Source organism: Chiroxiphia lanceolata, chromosome 14, assembly GCF_009829145.1.
Source record: "Chiroxiphia lanceolata isolate bChiLan1 chromosome 14, bChiLan1.pri, whole genome shotgun sequence".
NCBI classification, from domain to species: domain Eukaryota; kingdom Metazoa; phylum Chordata; class Aves; order Passeriformes; family Pipridae; genus Chiroxiphia; species Chiroxiphia lanceolata.
In genome coordinates, this window is record NC_045650.1 from 15,599,973 (window position 1) to 15,625,203 (window position 25,231).

Genomic DNA, 25,231 nt, shown 5'->3' on the forward strand with positions numbered 1-25,231 from the left:
CCTTTTATTTCAGTCAACTAGTGGTGACTGTTAGTTTTATGGGAGTATTTATGGAGTATTTATGGTTAATTAGGCTTCCTTATCTGGTTTACAATGTGGCCCTGGAGAAATTTAATACAACTAAAAAGTTTAGCTAGTCCCTGAAGACATAGTTTTGTCATGTTGCCTTTCCTTAGTCCCAGCTGAATACTGTGTCAATAAAATCTTCTCTAGCTACTGGCAAAAATCTAAATATTTCTTAAAAGCAATTCAAATGTAGGCCAGAAAGATTATTCCAAAAGCTGGAATGAGTATGTGGGTCATACATGTGAAAATGTAAAGGCAAAAAAAAGTCAACGGCATCAAACGGCACAGAACTCCAACATCTCCCTAACAGGGAGCAGGATTTCGCTCCCCTCCACGCTTCCCCCTTCAAGCCCCTGCTGGGAGGAGCTGAGCATGGCTTTACCTCTGGCGTGGCACTGCGTGACTCCTCGTTGCACTCGCTGTCACTGGAGCTGCTCTCGCTGTCGGAGTCGGACTCGGAGCTGCTCTCGGACTCGCTGGAGCTCCCGGAGCCGCCGCTGGAATGGGCCAAGCCGGTGGCGTGTGCCGCTGGCACTGGCAGGCTGCTGTGGGGAGAAGATCCTCTCTTAATGTGCTCCTGTCTCTTTTAAAGTGTTGCCTTGGGGGAGCCCCCCAGTGAACCCCGTTCATGCCAACTGCCCTCAAGTGTCACCTCCCTCTCCTGCAGCGCAGACCCAGTGAGAGCCCCAGTGGCTGTGCCACCATGAAGCCACCAAAGGAACTGTTTGGGTTTGTGATTCATGGGACACGTGATAATGTTAATAACATTACCATCACCATCACCCTCAAGTATGAAACACTCCAGTGTCACAAGCCTGGACTTATTAGGCCAATGATTGCAAAAACTAACAATCACACTTAAATAATTCATTAATGGAATCATGGTTTCTTCATTTTTTGCCAGTTCATTTATAATTTATGATCAAAGGAAGGACATCAGGCAACTAATATTGGACAGGGCATTTTAAAAATTAATTTTAATGAATACTTTTACACTGCAGTGTACAAAAACTACATATTTTTGACAAGTCTTCAGGGACTGCCCAAGAATTTTTTTATTTATAGCTTTTTTCCTCTCATGTTTATGATAATGCAGTGAGAAAATAGCATTCAAGCTGAAAATAAGCCTCTCTGTGAAATCTATTTTTCTATGTGTTCAACTGTCCTCTAAGATGTATTTATTAGCCGTGCACTGGGTGTCATTGTTTTTCCTCAGCATTTATTTCTAATCTGAGAGGTTGGATGACCCCAGATTTTAGCACTACAGAATTCTGTCAGTCTGAGTCTTTATAAACTCATCTTTAATTTCAACTTTTTTGTCAGGGAGATAACCATAAGGTTTTATGTCTCTTCAGCTGATCTATACAGAGGCTTTTTGATGATTGATTTTAAATTTGTGAAGCTGACAAAGCAAAGTGTTTGAAAATTGACACTATTTGCTAGTAGTCCTTTATGGATATTCAATACTTCACCTTAATATATCATATGCTGTGCATGTCCCATATTGAGTGATCCAGAGATGCTAAGAAGTTACAATGCTTTGCCTCTGTTTCTGCTATCTGCTTTTCTACTTTCCTCCAAGAAGGATTCAAGTAAGCCAGGTACATGCTTTCCTTCCCCTTTCAAACCAAGATGCTCTTTGCATCAAGCTGCCCTCTTAAAAAAAACACAGCAACCAAGAAACTGGAAGTAGGAAAAGCCATAACAAACTGATGTGTGACCCTGCTCTGCTAGAATCTTTACAAGTATTGCCACTGGCTTCCGTGACAATAATAGATGGTCTTTAATTTTCTTCCTACACTGAGCTACTTTCTCTCTCCCTCCTTGTTGGTAAACCTATTGCTTACACCGCGGTTGGTAACACAACTGTCTCTCTGAGCCTTGCAATGGCCCTGCAGTGCCCATTGACAAAACAGCTTGGTGCTTTAGGGTGCATTAATGAAACAAAATTACTCACTTGGGTAATGCTACAGATCACTAACTTTGTTGCTCATTAAGTCCATATAGTTGTTTTTGGTTTTGTTTGTTTTTTTTTTTTTTTTTAATTGTTCTAGAGGCTCCTCACTCAACTGACTCAAGTAGAGCTACTTAGAAAATTTCAACTGGAAGTATCAGGTAATTCAAGGAACAGATGATTAAAAAATATGGGCATTTCCAAAAGTAGTATGGAAAACTAAACATTGATGAATTACAATGGATCTTACATTTTGTATTTAATGGGATTGGTTTTGGAAACCATTTGTGCATTTGTATTTCTTCCTTTACCCCTCCTTTACAGTGAAACTCAAGAAAATGCAGGGAAACACACTTCTCACTTTTTTTCTTTTTTTTTTTCCCCAGTAAAAAAGGAAACAAGAGTGGAGAAAAAGGGAATGTGTTTGTAGGGGAGTTTGCCTTGCAATTCAACAGATTGCAATTTTGGTCTTATATTTTCTATTTGGAAAACAGTAATAGTAGATGAAAATTGAGCTTTCCTATTTCATTGCAAATATTTCCAAGAATAATAACAAAAAATCAGAAAACACTCTAAAGGATTCCCAAATTCAGAACTCAAACACGGCAATTCCATTCTAACATACCGAAATGAAGCATCAGCCTTGAAAAAAGTATTATTTATGGAATTATCAGAAAACTGAAGTTGTAATTTAGACAACTTTTTCCCTAAACCTGAGAGCTTCTCTCTTTCTGTTTTCATCCTAAATGGAAGTGAACACGGCAATATTAATGTTTAATCTGTGCCAAAACTCCAGTTCCCACAATCCAAGCAGTGAGAGGGCTGTGAAGGTGAGATGTTCAACCCTCTGCAGCTTACAAAACAACTGGAGCTGTACTGTGGCAGACTGCAGCTGTCTGACAAAGAACTCAAAGGGGAAGAATAAAACTATGGAAATAGATGGCAGCTCCAACCTGGCCTTATTTTCTTTCTTTCTGCACACCAGCCTCAGAAAAAGTTAGCATATGCCAAACATTACTGAATAACACAGCTCAGCAAGCTTGCAGGAACCAGACAGGCTCAAAATAATGTTTTTCATACAAAATACAATGAGGTCATATTTGTCTTTCATCTGGGATAACAAAATTATGCCTTGGCTACACTGGGCAGTTTCATGCTGAAGGCATCATTGCCTGATCCTCATTACTGAAGTAGAAGCATTCATTTTCATCATGTAGTTTGGGTTGAGAGCAACTGTGTATGCTTTGCAAAACAATCAGATAAGACCCAAAATGCCTTTCCTAGCATCTCACCATACTAAAGATAGAGAGATCTTGTACATAGCTGCAAGCACAACCAACTTCTTATAATGCTGTTCAGTACAGAAGAAAAAACCACACAGACCTTTCACATACAAGTGCATAAAAAAAAAAAAATCTTTGCTTCCGATAAAATGAGTTTAGTAGAGATTCTGGATTGCCTTCTGTGTTTTTTTTCCCTAAATAAAATGCATCTCTTAGTTAAAAAAACAGGTTGGTTTGCAGTCTTCCCAAAGACTTCTTCAGCTTCAAAGTCTGATCATGTTTTAAAAGATGTTGGGCTAGATTCTGCAAACATGCATTCAAGCAACTGTTATACAAATAAACTGGGCTTCTTCACATAGGTATCAACTACATGAACTGGGGGTTGGCTTTCAAGGAGACTTTCAAAGCAAGCTTTGTTATGTTGCTAAGATCCAGACAAAGAATGCCAGTCTAGACAAGGTTTAAAATGGATTTAAAGCATTTTATCATCAGACACAAGTCCTCAAAGTGACTAAAGGGGGCAGGAAGCACTGGTATTTGAAACTCTTGAATTTTTATTTCCCAGCAGGAGAGGAACACTCATATTGTGCCTCAGTGTTTGGGTGGACAATGTTTTTATTTCATGTGACCTGAAAAAAAAATTATTAAAAACAATGCTGCACAATGGAACACAGCATTGTTTGGGTAACTAACACTTAGAAGAAAGCCAGTTCATTATTATCACTTGAGATTGGAGGCCCCTACTGAGACCAGTGACCCGCTGTGCTGGGATCTGTGTAAATACATGATGAGACACAGTCCTTGGGCCAAAGAGCTTGCAATTCAAACACACAAAGCAAACATCAGAGGTATTACACTCATCCCCATACTCAGTGCAGGCCTGTCACATTCTCTAAGTGCAAGGCCTCTCTGCAGTTAATAGAAACATCAGTTTTTCCCCCTTTTAAGTTTGTTTTCTGCATTTTCCAACGCCTGTGCTCAGCACTTGGGCTGAATCCTGCAGGGCAGTCAGAGGTGCCCTGCCCTGACCCAGAGCCCTGGCCACGGCTGGGAGGGAAGATGCACATGTGACTGGACAGCAAGGACCACACTGGCCAGATGGATCAGTGGTTGCCTCACCTCTCTCCCAAGGAGCTTCTCCTGTGCCATGGGGAAGAGAGACACTGGAGTGACACCCATACCACAGGTGGGAGGGGAACCAGACCTCCACCTTTTGCAGAGATCATGATGATGTCTCTAGTTGCCTGCACAATGGTGAGCTGGTCTCCTTTCTGCTACCCAACGTTGAAGCAGAAAGAAGAGACCTACCTGCATTATCTGGCAGAAATTTGTAAGGAAGCTCTTCTGCAGCATTTTCCCCCATCTCCCTTTTTCTGCTTTTGCAGCACACAGTGCTTCCCCTGTCCCGTGCTGCTTGGCACATGATTGTGCACAGGGTGGGCATGAAGTATGACATGAGAAATGCCTTGAAGGAGGGGACAAACACCAGTTCACCAGTGGTTTTCAGCCTTTGTTGAGCTCAAACTTAACTACAGAGCAGCTGAGAATTGCAGGTGTGTGGCTGCTGATGGCTTCTGGTGAGGAACTGCATCGAGCTCATCACACACCAACCATCTTTCTTACACTGCCTTTCCCTGATACGAGTGATCTGCCTAAATTTAAATGTCACCCTGCAGCTTGTCTGTTTTTTAATTCATAGGTTATTTTTCCAAAGCCAATTAAAGCAGACATGGCATTATTATGTGTCTGGATTATTATGCTGTATAGAGAACTAAAGGCTTGATATGTGGCTTAAACTTTTTTTTGTTCTTGTTGTCATCCAGACTATTATATTGTTTTCAACATATCATTTACTCTACTTTTGTAATAAATGATCTTCAAGATTAAACCTGGTAGCCACAACAAAGATAATGTGAAATACTCAAACTCATTAACCTCTAATAAGAAAAATAATAAACCTTTAGCCTTGTAAATACAGATGCAAAAAAAAGATCTATAATTCAGACTCCAGCAGTAAAACTCATCAAGGAACAAAAATTCCTAACAAGTCCTTAGCTATCTCCCTGAACCTTTTACCAATTAGATGTAGTCATGTTAATTGCTGTGAAGAGAATTTGGCAAATAGATGGTGCCCTCCAACAATAGGTTTATTCATTCCAACCCTTCCTTTTTAGGGTAACGATGAATTGGCCACTTGTTCCACTGCTCTACCCAGAAATCAAAATGTAAACTTAGAGAAAGCAGAGCATTGCTGGGCAGTGGGAAATTATAGATGGGAACTGACCAGTGAGTCAACAGTACATCAATGCTGGCAATGTATTTCCATTCGAAGCAGCACCCTACAAAGGATGCTTTACTGCACAGGCTTATATTTAGGGAAAATTCAACCAACGAAATCTGGAAAGGCCAAGGTCTCTGCTGGAAAAATGACTACAGACTTGACAGAGTGGTTGATCTTCCTGTTGAGGCACTGGATTGGGACTTGAATGAATTTTGCTTTGTGTTTGAGAAGAAAATACATCTGTGCATCAGTTCCTGCTGAGTAAAAGAGAGACTATGCGCCCTATCCTTAATCTTGCTTGTCTATTTAAAATGCAAATTCCTGAGAACAAAGAGTCTGATTGCACAGGGCAATCTGAAAATTGGGCACCCAGCTCTGAGTAAGACTTTTGTGCACTCAATCACATCTACCAGCAACACTCACTCTTGTAGGGATACTGTTGTTCTCCCCCTCACTACACTTTATTTGAAGAGACAGAGGAACAAACCCTCTCCAGCTGTTCAGAAGCTATCCCAAGCTCTCCTTCAGAGTCTATTTCTACAGAAAAACTGTGAACCTGATGGGCATTACTAGGAGTTACTGGACTCACTGAATTCTGCATAAAAAAGGGCTGCTTCATTATTCTAGTAGATAATAACAGAGCAGCACCTAGCAGATTAATATTTAGTGTCAGAATTTAATATCATAACTGTTCAATAATGAAGTTTTATTTCTCTTCTATTCTCACACCATTATCAGGAAGTAATATTCTCTTCTAATTTGAAAGAGAACTACCCTTTTTTTTTATAATGAATTGTTCATATCTTTATCTTCAAACCTATATATGACTACCATTAGATGGCTTTCTAAAGAAAAGGATTGCCCTGAATGATTTGTTCACTCCCTTTCTATTGGTTAGTATTGAATTATTTATCATGAGGTTGGTAGGATTCAAATCTAAACTTTCAAAGATTGGGTTGACACAGGAGCTGAAAACCTGTATCAAGCCTTTTAAAATATTAATCAGCACCCAGGTCAATGAAATGAAATAAGGTGTGGAAATTGTTACCTCAGCTAACATTAGCACGTGTAGTTAAGACATCACTTATGATGGCTTTCTCATGTCAAAACACATGGAAAAGGAAAACCTCTCTAATATGTTATTCAGGATGTGGCAGCTGATCTGCCTGTATCAATCCTGAACACTGTAATGCAAATAGAAGTACTGATTTATTTTGAGGGGGAGGGTAATTTACAAGATGTTGTATGTAAAAAGCCACAGTCTCATTTTACTGTGCTCAAAAGTAAATATTTTAATCGAAGACTGTTTATAACAAGGTTGATAGAGTTACTGAAACAGATTTTTTTCATATACATATAACCCTTTTATACTTCCAGCTTTAAAGACCATAAAAAAGGATAGGAAAGATGAAAGAAATAAAAAGAATGACAGAACTAACTCCTATGAGCCACAATCTATGTCAAAGCAGAACTAAAGTGATTGACAGCTTGCATTAGTAATGAATAGAGTGGGGAAAAGCTGCCAGGAATCCGTAACAAGGTCAAAGCCTTCCAATAAAGAATTACATTAGCCACAAATCCTAGGTGGAACTGTGTATATACATCTGCAATGTGACTTTAACCATGGTACTGTTTCTGCTGTCCTGTTCTGACTCTTTTCCAGGTTTTATTCCCGGGCCTCAGTAAGTTCTGACTCTTTCTGACACCTGCAACAAAGAACAGGTGTAACATATCAAACTGCCTGTGACATTATAAAAAACAAACAGAAGAGGAGGAATTTTAATGGCGCATCCCTAACGGTGCACATAAAAAACTTCTTGAACTATCGGTATGGAAATGGCTCTCCTTCCAAAATCACAGCACTGTTATACACACTTGACATGGAAGAGAAGGGGATTTTGCATATTAAAAGCAATATTGTATCCATGATTTGTGCATGAATCACGCTGCTCCCCTCAGAGTTTAGAAACAATTTTGTGAGTATGATATTATTCAGGGGATGCAATGTATGTAGGCTTTTTGATGTACAATATTTTAGTGAATGGATTCAAGTGTCAGATAGCATTATTTGTACTGTGGCCTGATGTGCTACTGTTTGCCTGGCCTCTGGAAGAACAAGAATATTCTCTCTTACTGTGAGACTCCAAAGGGCCTCATTTGATGTAAATGGAACCATTTTATTATATCCATATTGCCCCACTAAATCAAGCTACATATGAGGATTGATACATAGAAACTTCTTTATTTTCCACAAAGGAAATGTTGGACTACTGCATCTTTTAGTACACTTTGTGAATCTTCTGTGGAAGTGTAGAAGTACATATTCACCACTCTGCTGCTCATAATTTCAAGTTAACATAAAATGGTTTTTAATGAGTCAGTTATTTACACTTTCATTTTATTTACTGCAGCAGAAAGTCCAAGTTGGTCATAAAAAAAAAAACACATCCAAAGTGAACCTCTAAGAGCAAAGTGTTGTCTTTTTCCCATCCATATACGGCAGAAACTTGGGCAAGTAACACTGTAAATGAACTACCCCTACCCTGCTTGTTCTAACTCAGTTCTGCTTCAGTTGGAACTGCAAACAGAATCCAGCTTACAGAACCCTGTGGGAAGAGAATGGGGAGCAATGGACCAAATCACACTGGTGCAGATGGATCTACATGACACCTCCAACTCTTCAACATTTCCAGTCTCATCTGTTATCTGAGGAAAGCTAATTTTACTATCCTGATCAACCAAGCAGTGAGAAAACATTAGAAAGTAGGAATTTTTTTCTTTCCCCATGTAAAACAACACCTCTGAGTTTGAAAAGGTGCCAAAAGGCATATCCTGATTTTCCAGAGCTTTACAGCACACATACAGTCATTTACACCTGTGTACAGTACAAGTACCCCAACACAAGCTCAGGAAACTGCTGGAGGATTTCCTTTCCAGGGGAATGCCTTGGGAGCAGATCAGCAGTATAACTAGTTTCAGACCAGAGCAAAGGGAAGAATTGGGAACATGAGTCTCTGAAAGCCAGAGGAGGGAAAAAAGTCCTGTTGCAGGCTGTTAAAGCCATCCTTATTCAGAAAAGACCCAAGATTGCTCCAACTGTGGGCATCGTCAGGAGCATGATGAGTAAAACAAGCAATATAGAAAGGGCAGAGGTAAAAACTGAGTACAATCAGAATAAATTGGGTAATATTCTACTAAATGAGCTTCAGCTGCTCACAGACTGGTAGCAATCTCCATGCATTACCCACTGTACAAAGCATCAAGCAGCAGGATTGGTGCTGGAGGCACGGTGTGGCTCGGATGACTAAGGCCCAAATAATTCACCTCTGGGGAGATGACTCCTGCACCTTTGTAAAGAATGACAACCATGTGGTTACAGAACCAGTCTGACACTTCAGAATACTGGTTCCACTCTTTTTGAGATTCAATTGGCAAAATAACTGAATTCCTGGCACTTCTTCCCTGCTATTAATACATACAGTATGGTGAGACTCCAAGCATATTTATGTTCATCAGATTTAAGTTGTAATAACAAGGGCCACAGAAGTACACAGACACTAATGAAATCCACAAGTAGACACTTTGTTTCACTGCTACTGCCATAATGGTAAAACGGAATCATCATTATTAATAATGGGCAATTACTCTGAAATAGTTTTTAAAGAAGTATTCCTAAAGGCACATGATGAATTTATGGCATGCCACCAGAGTCTTTCATGGATATAAAGATGTACTTCAGCACACATGACTTGTTTTTTGAACAAGGGGAAAGCTGTCTAGTAAAATATTAATAAAACTGAATGCTGACACAAAGGTGTCTTCCTTACAATTTATTTTAAAATGGGGTAAAAAGCTCCAATTAGAGTGAAAATCTAAACCTTCTGTATATTTCTGTCTAGTATGATCTCTTTTTAATGCTGTTGACTTTTGCCAGTTACATAATACATTGCTTTATAGATTTAAAAAAAGGTATCAAATCTACTTAGGATTAAATATAATCTTGATGGTTCTTATGTTAAGAACAGAGCTACATCTTTAAGCAGCATCCGCCCCTAATTATGACATACATAGGTATTAAGGAAAAAAAGGTGCTTCTCTGAGTGATAAATGGACCTGAAGATCCTTCACAACATTCACTATAAATCACAAAAGGCCATTAATAAACAGTCAGAAAAAAATGACAGTTGCTACAAGTATCTGCTCTCATACTTTGCCTAATACTATCACTGTCATGTTTAAACCTGACATCTTAAATCTTCGACATGAAAACCCTTTAAGTCAAAAGGCTCATCTATTTTAAACAGAATTTTCTATGCTTGTTATTTTGAATGACAGCAAAAGGAAACAGAGAATCTTTAATTCTGTAACCTTACCTGGCTGAAAATCTTTCAGCCTTTTTCATCAACCCCAAAATAAAAGGAAGATCCTATTAGCTTCTGCACCTACTTGCTGGGATCTTGTGGGCAAACAGAGTTCCATGTCTTCCAGAAGGAGCTGATGGTGCTCAGCACCCCTTGACTGTGGGAGTCAATCAAAACACTGCAAACACAGGGATTGCACTGCCTGTGTGCAGGCTGAGGACAAGTTTGAGCCAGCTTTCATTTAAACAGAAAAGAGTAACTGGGATTGCCAGAAGTAACACTGGATGCCTTCCTGAACTGTCACACTCCCTGCTTTCTTAACCCAGGCTGAGAGAAACTGGGATGCCTGGCAGAGGCAGTTAACATCTGCAGTGTGCAAACATTGCATTCCCCAACAGGGCCTCAGAAAAAACAGAAGTGGAGTGACCATAAACCTGAGTATAAAGTGGGTTTTGTCAGTGGGGTGCTGAAAAAAGCGACCTTTCAATGTGGACAAAATAATTTAGATCTTCAGGATTAGTTAAATTATTTCTTCTTAAAAACCTACCAGCTAAGAAGCTTTCATTCCGGACATTTATGTTCCTGAGTGGCCAGAAATGGATTTTTCAACATTACCACCATCCATTTTCCTCAGACCGATGAAGGGTTATTGTATCAGCAATGATTTGTTGAAGGTCTGCCAACAAACAAAGGTCAGGAAGACCCAAACCACTCATGGATACAGAGGTAAACAGGTAAAATTCGATCTCTCTTGAACTTTTTATTGTTTTCCATTTGATAATCATTCCTTTAGTAAGGTGCAAATGTGTTCTTCGCACATCTGCCCAGACAGCCTCAATCTCCTAAGGGTTAGTGTGGCATGGTAGTTACTGATTACATGAAGCTCTCTTGTTTGTTAATGACAAAAATCAGTAGCAAGATGTCACTCTACTAGCAGGGAAGTAGAGAAGTAGTAACTTATTTCCTGTATTAGATTTAATAAAACCCTACCCTCTCTAACTTTACCCGCAGTATTTGGGATATCACAGACAATAAAGCAACATTAATGAAGGACAGAGCTCCAAAGCCAGGCCCTACAGTAGATGGTAATACAGTCAAAGAGGTTAAGCAGGAATGACTGCTTTGGCAGCAGGGTCCAAGGTGAACACCAACCAGTGCTTGCATCCCTGAAAACAGGCAGGAAGAGACAGAGGCACTCTGCCCCAAACCTAAAAGGCTCACCCTGAATTTCAGACCACTGCTCAGCGGGATCCTGCTCAGCAATAGTGCTGCTTGGCTGATCTGATCTCTCTTCTTTTGCAGAGCAAAACCTACAAGGCCAGTCAGTAAATTCAGATGATGCCTTCAAAAGCCTGGAACACTTCAGCATCTATTCAGTGCCTTGTTTCCTCCTTTCCTTTTTTAGGTGAAGCAACATCCCTAAATGTTCTTGTGAGTTGTGCAGAGGCTGCTGAGAGAAAACATAGTGTGGCAGCATGTTCCCCCCACCACACTCAGTCAGGCTGGATTCCTGCACCAAAAGACTGTCAGTGGCAGTTTGACACAGGCACAGTTTTGAAGCTGAAAGCTCTACTTGCTAGTTTTGAAGTGGAGAGGCTGTTATTTTTGAGTCTGAATTCATACAACATCACTTATCGTCTAGGTTACAGATGGACTCAGGATCCCACACTTGGCTCCAGAGTATAGATAACTCACACTGCATATCTGGGGTTTGGGTTCAAGCCCATCTTGAATATAAAATTAGAATGAAAGAAATACATGCAAATACCAGGCATATTATAAGACACTGCCAGCTGTTTTCTTCCACTTACAAGACCATTTCTGAGAAAGCAAAGTGTTTTTTTAAGTATAGGGTGGAATATGGGAGCGATGACAAGCTGGTATCCCTGAGTTCAATGTGAACCTGACCTCATTCTCAAGTTTAGGGTGTCTCTTGTTCCTGACACATGCCTTCCTAGGCCTCTGAGGCTACATTCTTTATTAAGTTTGTTGAGAAATGGAACAGTGTGCTCACAACCTTTTTTTGGATCTCTCCTTGAAAAATATCTGTGTTCTATCTGTGCTTTAATGACAGCCCACTGCTTATTTTCCAAGAAAATCCGTGCCAAAAGTCCAGATAACATTTAACTCACAGGCTGGTATACACAGAGCTGGCCTTGCAGGTCATGTTCCCAACTGAGTAATGGACTCATTATATTATCCCTGGCAAGTCTTGCAGGTTGGAATTTTCAAACAAAAGCAAACAAAATCAACTTTTGTTTTGTGATTTGATTATTTTTTAATGCTACAGCTTATTCATTTTGGTTTATTAATTTGTTGGTCCAATGGTTTTTATGTGCTGCAATTCAGAATAGGTCTCTCTCTAGTATCATGTTTTATATAGATATGGGAAATGAAATGTAAGTCTGATACAATTACGGTTGTATGCCATGCAAGACAATACCGCAAACACGACGACAGCCTGGAAAGCTGCTTAGCAAAATGATCTTAATATACAAGGCAGTGTGAAAATGTAAAAAGAATCTATAATGACAACAAAGATTAGCCATTTGCTCTCTAACCTTATTTACAGAAGCAATCAGAGGTATTCAGGTCGAGTTAATGACCCTGTCTCCAATTAATTCAATTGTCTACAAACAACACTGATGCAGTGGTTGTCTCAGAGTCTGCCACATAGTCTCTGAGGGAATACATAAGACTCCATTAAAAGTGACAATAATAATGCATTTATTACTGAAACACTATTGTATTATAAATAAATTCCTGATGTTAAATTATGCTCCACGCTTTAACAGAAATTCAATTACTGAAATAATAAAAAAGATGGTGTATTTGCCAAGTGCTTGGACTATAATTTGGCTGCTTAGTTACCAGCAGTTGGCTGTTTCGCAATTTCTTGTTCATACAGTATTTCTTTTGAATAAACGCCAGACTTTTTCATACAAATTTCATGAACAAGTTGCAAAATGAAATTTTGAGCTTTTGAATCCAATTACGAAAGACATAACTAAATCTATTATTGAAAAAATATTCTTGAAAGCCCTTCTTGCCGTTGTTCAGCCCTGTGTAGTAATTGAGGTAAGCACAGGTGCTGTTCATTATGGGCCATTGTGCACCATCTGAATTCTGGGAACTGAGGAATTCAGACGGTTTCAACTCTGTTTGTGTGAATAACAAACAGGCGTGATTCGGAGGTTGTTTGTACAAGCTTGCACATCGCTCTTCTGGGACTCCTAAGACACCTGCTTACCCTTTTGAAGCCAAAACAGTATCATTTATGTTCTGGCTATTCCTCCTACAATGATTTTTGCAGAAGCAACATATTTCCCCACCCCTCTTCCCTCAGGCTGCTATCAGTGGCGGAAGTAGGAACAAAAGAAAACAAAGGATAAAACGATTATCTAGCGGGGACAAGAAGCCTTAGAGAAGCTTTTTTTAGGTTGATGAGATCCAGGCAAGGAAAACCTTGTGAGAGAACAAGAACTGCTTCTCATACTTAGCATCATCCCCCCTCTCAACCAGCTTCCTGTGGTAGGCTGTTAAGCATAAAATATAATTAATTTTTTTCTCCTAACACCAATCTGTAAATCTCTCTTTGGGGTTTGGTCATGTATTTATCTTGCTAATGCCTCTCCCATTGTCTTCAGATGTTTTACAGGGAATACATGAAGAGATGCATGCACCTTGCATCCTGCTATGTGAGTGCAAATGAAAAACTGCTGACAGTCTTCTTATTGGCTCCCATAGGTGCCTGCAGCCATATGGCAGTGTGTACGTGGGTCCTGGCTCTTCAAGGGATGGCAGACTCTCACCTCTGCGTATTTCAAAACGTGCTGTCTCGACTATATATTTCTGCTGACAGTGATTATTTACTTTGCACTTCCATTTGATGATATATTGCTAATACTTATCAGCTGAGATGTTATCAAAACATCTGAGGTTGAAGTGTGTACGTGGGGAGGAGCAGAGAGGCAGCCCAAGGGAAGGAAACACGGAGGGGAAGTTCCTGCAGCCTCGGTGTTAAACTGAAAGGTACTTTCTTTCCCCCCCCCCCTTACACTGATTGCAGTGCAACTAAAACTGCCACAGTTCAAGTACTTCTGGGAATATATCGAGCTGTTGGGAGATGCTATCAGCCTACACTTTGCAGAAGTCAGCAGGCACAAGAATTCCTTGAGCATGTCAGAGATTCAGCTATAATTCAACATCTGCAATACAATTTCTCAAAACTTGCAGCAACCAAAGTTAGACGACCTATTCTCTGAATTAACTTCTGTCAAAAGCCATGTGCAATTACAACAACAGATCTTAGTGCCACCTGAAAGTCAAGTTAAGACCTGGGAAGAGGAAATAATCCCATAAAACAAATAAACAATTCAAGAAAGGAACTACTTTCCCGAGCTTCAGGAAAAACAGGCCTTCAAGAAAGAAGGCTTGGGATTTCAGCAGGCTGCAGGGCTGAGGGTTTTACTACAATAAAAACTGGCTGGCAATGCTGGAGAGGACCATATTCACATAGGATAAGCCTACAGACTTCTAAAGGGGCTGAGCTGGCAGTGAGGGACAAAGTGGTATCCTAATCACAGTGTCTGACTTCGTGATTAATGGCAGAATCCTCCTCCAGCCAGGGAACCAGAAGGAATCTGAGCAGAAGTGGATAATTCCTCCCAGATGTGTGGTCAATTATCCCCATATGAATAAAGGAGAAGGAAAAGGAGAAGGAAAAGAAGAAAGAGAAATAAAAGTAGAAAACGAAAAAAAGGAAAAAAAGGAAAAGGAAGAGGAAGACAGTGAAGAAGAAGGTGAAGGAAGCTGAGGGCACTTATGAGCCCAAAACCACTTCAGAAACTTGAGGCGAAGACCATATTATCATAGCAGATTACAGACTGAATGAAGTTCAAAAGCAAAACAATATATGCAAGGATGACAAACAAATGGAGTTTTGTTGGGGAAGGTGGAGACTATGCCAGCTTTCAAGCTCCGAGTCTAACATGGAGACTAACTCCAAGAGCAACCACAAAGCTACAGAGTTTATATACAAGTGCTGTTTTTCCCTGGGAGTGTGCCATGTTTCAATACACTGGTGTTACTTGAGGTTTGGGCTTTCTTAGTGGTGACCATAAATGAAGCTTGCTCATATTCTGCAACTTGTAAGCAAGCAATAAACTAAATTCCTGGAAAATGGTAAGCATCCACTCTGAGAGAAACACTTCAAACCTCTGGGACTAGGTACAGTCCTGATTTTTGCTGCATTTTGTTTGAGTTGTATAAATATGCACTTAGGGCAACCATCACCACAGTCACTTGCACTTCTGTACTATAAGAGAGACCCAGAGGAAAGATGTTTTCTGTGGATCCTGCTCAGCTTAGTAGCTGCTGCTCATACGTGGGGGAGCTGCTCATCATCTGAAGAACAGATATGTAAGTGGGATAGGCAAGGCAACTTGCCACAGCCATTTGTTTCTTCTCAGTAAAGCTGGCCAACATATGAGGGGAAATAGAATCTATCCCTTAAAAGAAGGGAAGTGTGAGCACTGGCTTTGTGTGTGTATGGGATCCCTCTACAGGCTTTCACACCACCCCTCAAACTTGTGACACATTGCTTCGGTGGCGGGCTATACAGGACCCTCAATGCCACATGTGGGAGGCATTAAACACAAAAAAGAGATTATTTGCAAGTGTGGCTTTAAGGAACAGTCCAAAAGAGAAAAGAGAAAATGAGAACTTAAAGACGCAACTGATGAAAGGGGCAGCAAGGCAAAGTCTGCAACAGGACAGAAGAACAAGGAGATCTTGAGAGGAGAGCTGAGGAGATACAAGAACACATGAGTAGCCCCATCCAGGGCAGGAGAAGCAGAGACTCTGTTGAACAATTTGCCATTTTTGTCTTGACAGGAAGGAGTAGCCCAGAATTTGTGGATTGAAGATGGCCTTACATTTCACACAGTCCTTAACCACACGATTTTTTTGCAGGTATTATAGCCAGGTAACACCATGGAAGGTATAAAAATTTGGTCCAGCAAAGCTTTGGAAAGGCTTACTCTGCCCTCAGATTCCTGCTGAAGAGACTTAACAGATCACTCTGTAACTCCTTCCTCCTGCAGAAGACTCTCCCTCCTCTGCAGAAGTTTAATTCACTGAACATCTCAACGCAGACAGAGAAAGCAATGTCTTACCATCCATCCCAATCTTTATGTCAGCATAGTTCTGTACAGTTCTTGCTAAAGCAGAGCTACGACCACGGCACCATGGTGAGGATAAGTCACCCAAATGTGGGACTGAACTGAGGCTTGAGGTGCACAGAGATAAGGGAGGAGGGTGGCACTGGCAGCAGCACAGGCAGACTATACTTACGTAAGTGGCAATTCGGGTGGGACACCCTTAACTCAAATTCTTACGAGAAAGCAGTGAAATCTTTAATGGCCAGGACCTTTGCTTCATACCAAATCTGAAGCAGCAACTCTTACAGCACAGTGGCCTCTAACACAACGTAAGGTCATGATTTCAAAGGTGCTGTGGGGACAACAGACACTTTGTCAGGCCCTACAGTGTCTGCGCAGCCTGAGGGACCCAGAGGGTCCTCCCAAGCCCTGTCACAGCCTCACAAGGCTGGAGGAGAACAGCACAAGTGGGCATGGCTGGGGGCCAACGGAGCATTTAGCTGTCATTACTCCCACGGCAGATCCACATGTACTGCAAAGTAGGTCTAATGAGGGAATGTTAATTTATATCCATTCACCAGAGCGTAACAGGGCTCTACCACTGACCAATCGTGGGCCTACCGGGCTTCAAACCCTCGATACGCCGCGGGATCAGAGAAAGTTACAGACATGATAACGTCTAATAAATCAAATAAAAATGGATATCAGCCAAAATAAGTTCCTGCATGTCAGATATTAAATATGACTAATGTTGTTTGACAGTGTTCCACAGAAGGTGCATTGGAGTCTCACTTCTTCCTTATCATTATCACAGAAAGAGAAAGGTAAAGCACTGCAGGAATATAAATAATTTGAAAAGCCTCATAGACAATATTCTACTGTGCGCCTCATTTGCACTTAAAAAAACCTGCCCTACAGACCTTATGTACTTTTAAGATTCATCTGAAAGATACATGAAGAAGTCTTCCAGTCAAAAATGTACATATTTAATGGAATTAGATCTCTAGGCAAGAAAATGTCAGAAGAAAAGGAGAAATATTAAAGTGAATGCAGGGTGCTCCTTTCTAGTGCTTTCCTGCTTTGATAAATATCTTCTGGGATGTCATTTACTAGAAAGTCATGATTTAACAAAAAGAAAAACTGCAGTATAAAATATACTCTCTTTATTGCTGAAGTAAGTTGCTATTTTCATATTTTCCCTCTGTATTCAGCTTTTGTCAGCCAGAGGCCTTGATATTTGCTTTTATATCATTCCCATTGAAAATGCAGTGATTATTGCGAAATATTCAATTGCAGAGCTCTTCTGATTACATGGCAAGGGGAGATCATAGGAATCTGTACTGCCACAGCCCTTTCTCTGCCTTCCAGTCTCATGCGAGGGCAATCAAACTTTAAAAAAAAAAAAAAGAAAAAGTAAAAGACCCTGATTGTAGTGTTCAGTAATCACCCCAGGCCCAATGGGCTTGAAAGAAATCCTCTTTATTCTGTCACATCAGCTCCAGCTGCCTGAGCTGAGCAGCAGCTGAGCATCTGCAATGCTCTTCCCCCTCCACTGCTGGCAAAGTAGAATCACCTAAAAGCTCTGCCCCAAGCACCAGCCTGCAGAGGCCCCCGGCCTGATCCTGTCCTGCAGGCAGGCAGGGGTACTACAATCCATTGTAACTTATTTGGAGGGTCTGGTGGTGCTGAAAGTTGTACCACGGATCATCCCCCCAGCAGGGCTTGAGAAGTACAATCCTAATTAGCTTTCCTATGGAAAACATAGCAGAGCTCTTAGAAATTCTCCCCCAGGATAACCTGACAAAAACAAATTCTCATTAAAATCAGCATTACTGAGTGCAAGGAAATTTCAAACTCCCCTCCAACGTAACACATTTCTATTGGGAAAATTCAAATAAAATATTTTGAGTTAATTTCATTCACAAAGAAATATTTTGTTTCATTAAATTGACTTAAAATGTTTTATGTAATCAGTTAAGCCCAGAGTGCAGTCCCTGCTGACAGCTTTAAGTTGGCTGCATCCTGTCTATGAGGGATGTCTTGAACAGTGCAATGCAAAGCCAACGGAACCTTTCGATCAATTTAATAAAAGTATGTTGCTTTCAAGCATGTCAAAATATTTGATTTTGTTGGAGATATTTATGAAAAAGCACTTAATATAGCTGAATTCATATGTTTCTGTTTCTTTTCTGCAAAAAGTTGACAATATTTCAGATTACACTAGAATTTTCCTCATTCTTATGCACGATCAACAGTTATGTGTTTTCTTTTCACATACTTTCACAAAAAGACCAAGAAGAATCTGCTAAGACTTTCTAGGCTCTTCTCTACATCTAGGTTTTGCAGTGATGTAACCATTACAGTGATTTTCTTCTGCACACAGGTGTGTCATGCAGGATGTATATATTGCACATATATGAGAACACATTTAGTCATATATGAAGTCTTCAACAAAATGTCTTATTCCAAATTCCTTCACATTTCCCACAACAATTCACCAAATCCCAAGTAAAATGTTCAGCATTTCTAATTCCTGTGGGGATTTTTAGGATGTTTAAATCTTGGCACACAGGCTGGAAAGCTTTGAATTGTCTGACCAATACTGCAGAGACTTTTAGGAAAAAAGGCAAGCATGGAAAATTAGGATTTCTATTTCAAGTCTTGGTTTTAGGCCACTGGACTAGAATTTACCAGAGCAGTTTCTCCTACTTTCTAAATAAAGAATGCTGCTGCAGTAAAATACAACCAGGGACATCCAGGATACCATTTATATCTTGTTAAATGCCTGCACATTTTCATGTCTAACTTTCCCACATATGTATCTACCATACTGATAGTTTGCCACAGATTCACTTCCCACAGCATAGGGGGAACTCACCCTAAAAATGCCCACAGTGCCTTGAGAGATGTTCCCTCTTTTCAGGCCATATTGACTGTCTGGGTAACTGATGCTGATCCTTGAAGCATCCCTGTCACCATCTGTATCAGCCTGCACTGCACAGTATTGTTTGCAGCTCAGAGAAAAGTGGTTTCAGGCTATTCACAACCCAGCCAGACACTTCTGTATCAGTTATACTCGCTTCACATTTTAAAGACTTTTTTTAAATGCTGGGTGAAGAGTTGCCTTTTGCAAAATGAGAAGTGTGAAGGTCCCTCCGTAGCTGCCTGGGACACACGATGTGTGTAGGCATGTGTTCAATCACATCTACTTGTTTCCACATAGAACTCAACTACAACTGCTTGTTGTGGAGGAACTGATCCAGCTCACATTAACTTGACTGAGAGTTGGAGCTGATCCCAAACCATACCCCCAAAGTGCTGCTGCTCTGAAGTACAAAAAAGTAATGCAAAACCACCAAACTTCCACAACTTCATACGGAAGCATCATACTCTTGTTCCTTCTCTCAGTTCAGCTTTACTGGAAGTATTCAGAGTTTTATGAGAAGATGTCCCCAAATCCTTCAGGTGGCTGTAAAGTGGCTGAACTTTACCTCTCAACACGAGCAACAGATCCATGTCACTGACACAGTCCTCTAGTCCCATTGCTCATTGCCAGTACTGTCTTTAAAGCAAATGTTAGTACTTAGAAGTCTGTTTTGACTATAAGTCCTAACACTGAGCTAGAAAGAAACATTTGTTTTAATGTAATAGATATTTCCTTCACTAAAGTTGAATTGTTTTGGATTATACCAGCGTGACTCCTGTGACTCCTGCACCTATTTGGAGAGTCTACTGCTAAGATAAACTTAGCTATGCAAGACAAACCTTTATTTATATTCCACTAAATAAGTAGTATTAAAAAAAATAAATCAAATATTTAATTGGAGAATTAGCTTGCTTACCTCAAAGCCACAAACTGCTTGTCTTCTCTCTATATCTCATACCTCATGGCTTCAGCTGTTAGCCCCTTTTCTCACCTTGCCAGCTTTCTCTCACATGCTCGTTAGCCCAGCCAACCCACCAGCTGCAGCACTGCACTGACCTTCTCCCTGATGTGGCTCACAAAGACCCACGGCCCTGTGCTAGCAGAGTGCTCTGGCTACCCACAAACCAGGGCAGAGGATTTTCTACTGGCATTTAGCAATTAAGATTTCTTTTTTGCCAGCCTGCAACAAGGGATACTGCAAGAAGTGGTAGCAATGATGCACACCAGCCTCCTGCTCATTAACATTCACTTGGGGAAAGAGGTAATTTGCCATTGTCTTTCTGAGCCATGTTGAGAAATTTATTTCAGCAGCATCAGTCACATAAGATGATAAAAATGGTGCAAATCATGTAAAGGAAAAGAAGCTGCCTTAGCATGATTTGAGTTTATACGATGAATAAGGTTACTAATTAATTGGTAAAGTGCTATTTGTAATTGTTCCTCTCTGATAAATGGATTAGAACAGATGTTTTAATGAGCATTTTTTTCTCATTGTTTCAGACGCAAGAATATGTACAAAACTGAAAAATAAAAGTGGTGCTGCAGAAAGCAGGCTCTGGGAGATAAATGGAGGGTTACGTAAGACAAAAAAATGCCACACTCACTTCCTGGAACAGAAATCGTCCAAAGAGCCCAATAACTTTCCCAATATGTGCAGTAAATGATGACATGAATGAAATGCATTGTTCATAAACGTAGATAAATAATGCCTAATCACTTCGAGCACTCATTTAGTGCTCTACAGCCTAGGACTTGAGCTGCTGAGGAGTGAACAGCAGCAGCTTAGGAAATCAAAAGCACGACTCGATGTTAGCCTGATCCCGGGGCAATGGCATCTCCCACCGCGGAGCTGCTGGAGATCTGTTCTGCCTCATGCCTGGTGCCTGCGGAGCCCCAGCGTGACAGCGACTGGGAATCTGCATGAAGAAGAGTCTCTGGCAATACCACACAGAGAGACAGGCAGCAAAATCTGTTTTGCTGCACCTTCAGACAGCCACGAGGTCTCCCAGAGCCGGCCAGCTGCGCGTCCTCGCTATGGTCGGACATCCAGAAGGTGGCCAAAAAAATGAAGCCTCTGTGCTTTTTCTCCATTATAGGCATGTGAACTCTTGAGGGCAAACATCACTTAAAGATACTGTTGATGCCTTAAGGTCCATCTAGTTTCTGGTTTTTCTAATTTTTATAAGCTTCATAAGTAGTTATATAGTAGAAGTAGATTTAGGAGCAGCAGCCTTTATTCTCTTACCCTTAGCACAGAAACCACACACATTCTCCAACCCTATCACCCCATTCCATGCTCCCCATATCAATTCTACCCCTGAATTCCATTAGAAAATGTTTAGCCTCTTGTCAAAGGAGGTCTATTTTGTGCAGAGAACATTTGTACCTTGGCCTAAACCGCAAAAGTACAGTCAAGAACTGGGTGAATACATGCCCCTTGTACTCTGAAGAAGATGATGATTGATGAAAAGAGGGTCTCAAAAAGCCCCTAGCCCCAATTCCCAAGGGGCGGATCGAGGATGGATCAGGGCAAAAGCCACAGGGTGGAAATATCTGGGATTGGATAGACAATATTATAAATTGTAACATCCGTACAGAGGGACGGATGCACGTGTCTTGTAGTCTTTATGCCTAGGCACAAATTAAAACCCTTTCCTTATATCACCTCCAAAACTAAATTGCCTCGGAGTTTTTTTCTCCCTGAATTTTCTTTAGGCAACACTGTGATCAGAACCTGATCCTGTGCAACTGAACAATCCTTCATAATCTCCTGGATCTCAGAGAGGTGCAGGAGAGCCGGGGCTGTGTCCCATTCCACAGGCAGTACAGTGGAGAGCATCCCTGGGCACGACGTGCACAGTCCCTTTGCTCTCCCCCAGCCCCGGCTGCACTCCCTGCACTGGGCTTTGGGCTTCCCTGTGGTGGCAGCAGCAAGGAAAACAGGAGGCTCCAAGTGTATGGCAGCACATTATCCCTCCATCTCCCCTGTCCAAAGCTCACCACTGGGAGATTTCCCAGCGACACAGCACAGGGGTGTCACCACAGGGTAAACAGCATCAGGCACTGCCATCTGAAAAGAATCCTGCAATATCAATTCTTCTAATGGTATTAAAGGAGGCACCATTACTTTTCATTTGTTCAAAGTAATCTGATTGAGTGTAACATAGCTGAAATTTCATTTCCTATATCTTTATTAAAGCAGTGCCACTCTTCAAAGAGAAACGTTAGCAGAAGAATAAACAGAAACTTTTTTTATTGTCTAGTTTGTTTTTTTTTAAGAAAAGGAAGAAAAGAAGAAGGTAGACTGGCTCCATATTAGCTTCTAATCAACCGTGAATCATGAAGCATTTTTAGAAAAAATACTAAAGGACTTGCAACTGCAACCTAATTAAGTTTCCAAGCTTTGGGGGATTTGTTTATGTCTGACCCAAGCCATTCTAGTTGGTCAGGTCATCTCTTAGCTCTTACCAAAGGACAAAGATTACACATTAATTCAAAGGGTGTGTACGAGACACACAATTGTACAATTGAATGGGTGCTGACAGAATGAAATGATTTCTTTTTTTACAGTATTTTTTTTTGCTTTGTGACATATGACTTCCTCCAGAATGCTCTGCTTCTGCTATCCTGCACTAGGACACAATCATCTTTTAAGAAATATGTAGTTATATGATACAAACATGTTTGAAACAGGGTGGCATGCTCAGGTGGCATTTTCTCACAGAAACATTCCTTTTAATGCTTTCCTTAGTGTCTTTATTGTGCATAAAGAGAAAGTATCAAAACTTCACTGACAAAATATTATGACAATATAGGAAAGCAACCCTCAAAAGATGCTCAGATTATTACTGACAAATGCCATTGGTCTGACACCACCTTACTCAGTAGTAAATGAACTAAAGAAGTGCTAATTGCTTTGAAGTTAATGAAGACTATATTGCCTTTCAATAATTGGTGTTTGTTTAGCTACTATGATTATAGCTCTCTCTTTCTAGTTGAGCAATGTAAGATGGCAGAAGTTCCACCTTTTACAAGTTTTAAATCCCTGTGGAATTGACAGAAAAAGCTGTAACCACAAATTGGTTTGCAATTTTCCTCTTTCTTCCCAGCAAGCCCTGTATGGTTATATTATGAACCTTGCTTCAAACAAACTGCTTCTGACTTTTATGATCCTTTTGTGATCTAAATGGCTATCTCATAAGATATTCCACTGCAGCTTCTTTTTCAATTGCTTTTACTGTGAAATGGCATTCTGGAGATTTCTGGGGACCATTTCACACTCTTATGGTATTGATTTGCTAAACCTGATGATAGGTTTATATTTAAGATGCAGTCTAGTATATGAACGAAGTGTAAAGCTTATGAAGAGGAGATTCAGGACTTTCAATAACCCCATTTTCTTGATGGGGTTTGCCTCTTTAAAGAAAGTTACTGTTTTCCCCTGAATTTCTGAAGGCAGGTTGCTATATGGACTGTGTTTCTAATTGCCTTGGAATCTTTCCATTACACTGAATTACAGTCACAGAAAAAATAGGGAGAAGATGAGTGCTAGTAACTTGTAACTCTTCCCAACATAAGGTCAGAGCAAATACACAAAGGCACTTGGGAACCTAAATGGAAAAATGTGTTTTAAATTGTTCCCAGAGTTCTCACTTGTGAGGATGGCACAGGATAGATTTTCTCCTGGGTACACTAGAAAACTGACAACAAAACTAACTTCTTTAGGCTTTGGTGTTGGAGATATGCACTTTTCCTTAAAAGACCGATTACTGTACAATGGTTATGAGCCAAGAAAAAAACCTCTTTGATGGAATTACAGCATAAAAATGAGTCAGAAATGCCTTTATGCAGAGAATGATTAATTTTCAACTGGGCTAAACCACAGGCCCATGGCTCTGCCTTTATTCTGGCAAGTGTTATTAATTTAAGAGACGGACCCAGGTAATTCAAAATAGGTCAAAATAAAATTAAACAATCAGGAATGCACAGATGCGGTGAGGAACACCCAAAGAGCAGGGGAGTGTCCCAACAGAGTTCCAGGACATTTTTTTTTAAGAAGATGGAGCAAAATAAATGCTATAAATATGAACATCCATGTACATATACCCAAGAGAACACATCTGTGCCAGTGTTCCCCAAATGCTAGTGAACTCCTTCCTGTAGGATGGTGCAAAAATAGGAGGGTTAGGGTCTGAGACAGTTTCTGGAGTGGAGACAGTACTTAGGTCTCTAAACACCTGTATGTGGCAAACTAGGGAGAAGAACTGAGAAATTCACTGCACTGAAGGACACAGGACAAAGAGAGTGAGAGAACCTTTACCCTGCAGCCAAGACTTTAGAGCAGTGATTAAGAGATCATTTGACTGCAGCCCAAATATATGTTAAAAAAATAAAAAATGGTTCCTTTTAAAAGAGAGTGGAGAATGTATGTTAGAGTCTATGTCTGGAACAATTCAGTACATATATGATTAGATGCATGGCTTTATCACTGAAATGTGTGGATACATTTTGGAGTACGTGCTTGAGCAATGATATGATTGTATATGACTGCTGAGTGAAGTCCAGATGAATTGTTTGTTGATAGTAAACAAATGAAGAAATTCCTCTAGCAATATCTGGAATAAGTGAAGATAACACTAGTTAGAGCTGACCAGGGTCAGCTTTTGCTTACACGACAACACTCTTGCATGCTCATTTCTAAGTCTGTCCTGATGTCTGACTTCTTTATCTCTGCTTCCAGCAACTTCCATTTTTTATTTTTTTTTTTTACTTTGTTTTTGCATCTCTGTCCCTCAGTGGTGTAGGGTCTTCACTAATCTCTTAAACGTCATGTAGACTAGAAATTTGGGATTTTTCTCAATACAATTTTCGTGACGAAATAGCTACATATGAAACTAAAGAATTGCCCAGTGCTGCAAGAACTTTGGCAGTGGGCAGTATTTAATGAAATTCATATGTGGTGGGTTAGCAAATAGACAGTCAGAGCTGCAGAGCCTTTAATTGCTGGTGAAGGACTTTGAAATGTATTGCAGGGAGTTGTTAGTGCATTTCTGTGGCTTGTTAAATGCAAGTTTCACACGTGTAAAAAACCTGAAAAGTTCATACCCTCCAGGATCTTCAGACTTCCATAAGTCCTGTAAGATGTGCAGCCATTTCAAGAGTTTAAAGGGTTGATCCATTCTGGTAAAGTGCCCTTTAC

The 25,231-nt window shown here is 40.4% G+C and overlaps 1 protein-coding gene across 6 annotated transcripts in view; it reads right to left on the reverse strand.

Moving 5' to 3' along the window:
• AFF2 (AF4/FMR2 family member 2) overlaps window positions 1–25,231 on the reverse strand; it is a 336,618-nt gene that overhangs the window by 40,887 nt on the left and 270,500 nt on the right. For 5 of the 6 annotated variants that reach the window (XM_032701864.1, XM_032701861.1, XM_032701863.1 and 2 more), the window contains one exon: window positions 449–611. In XM_032701864.1, coding sequence (XP_032557755.1) covers window positions 449–611 — 163 coding nt within the window. The remainder of the gene's footprint in view (window positions 1–448; window positions 612–25,231) is intronic. The other variant, XM_032701860.1, reaches the window with a different exon arrangement.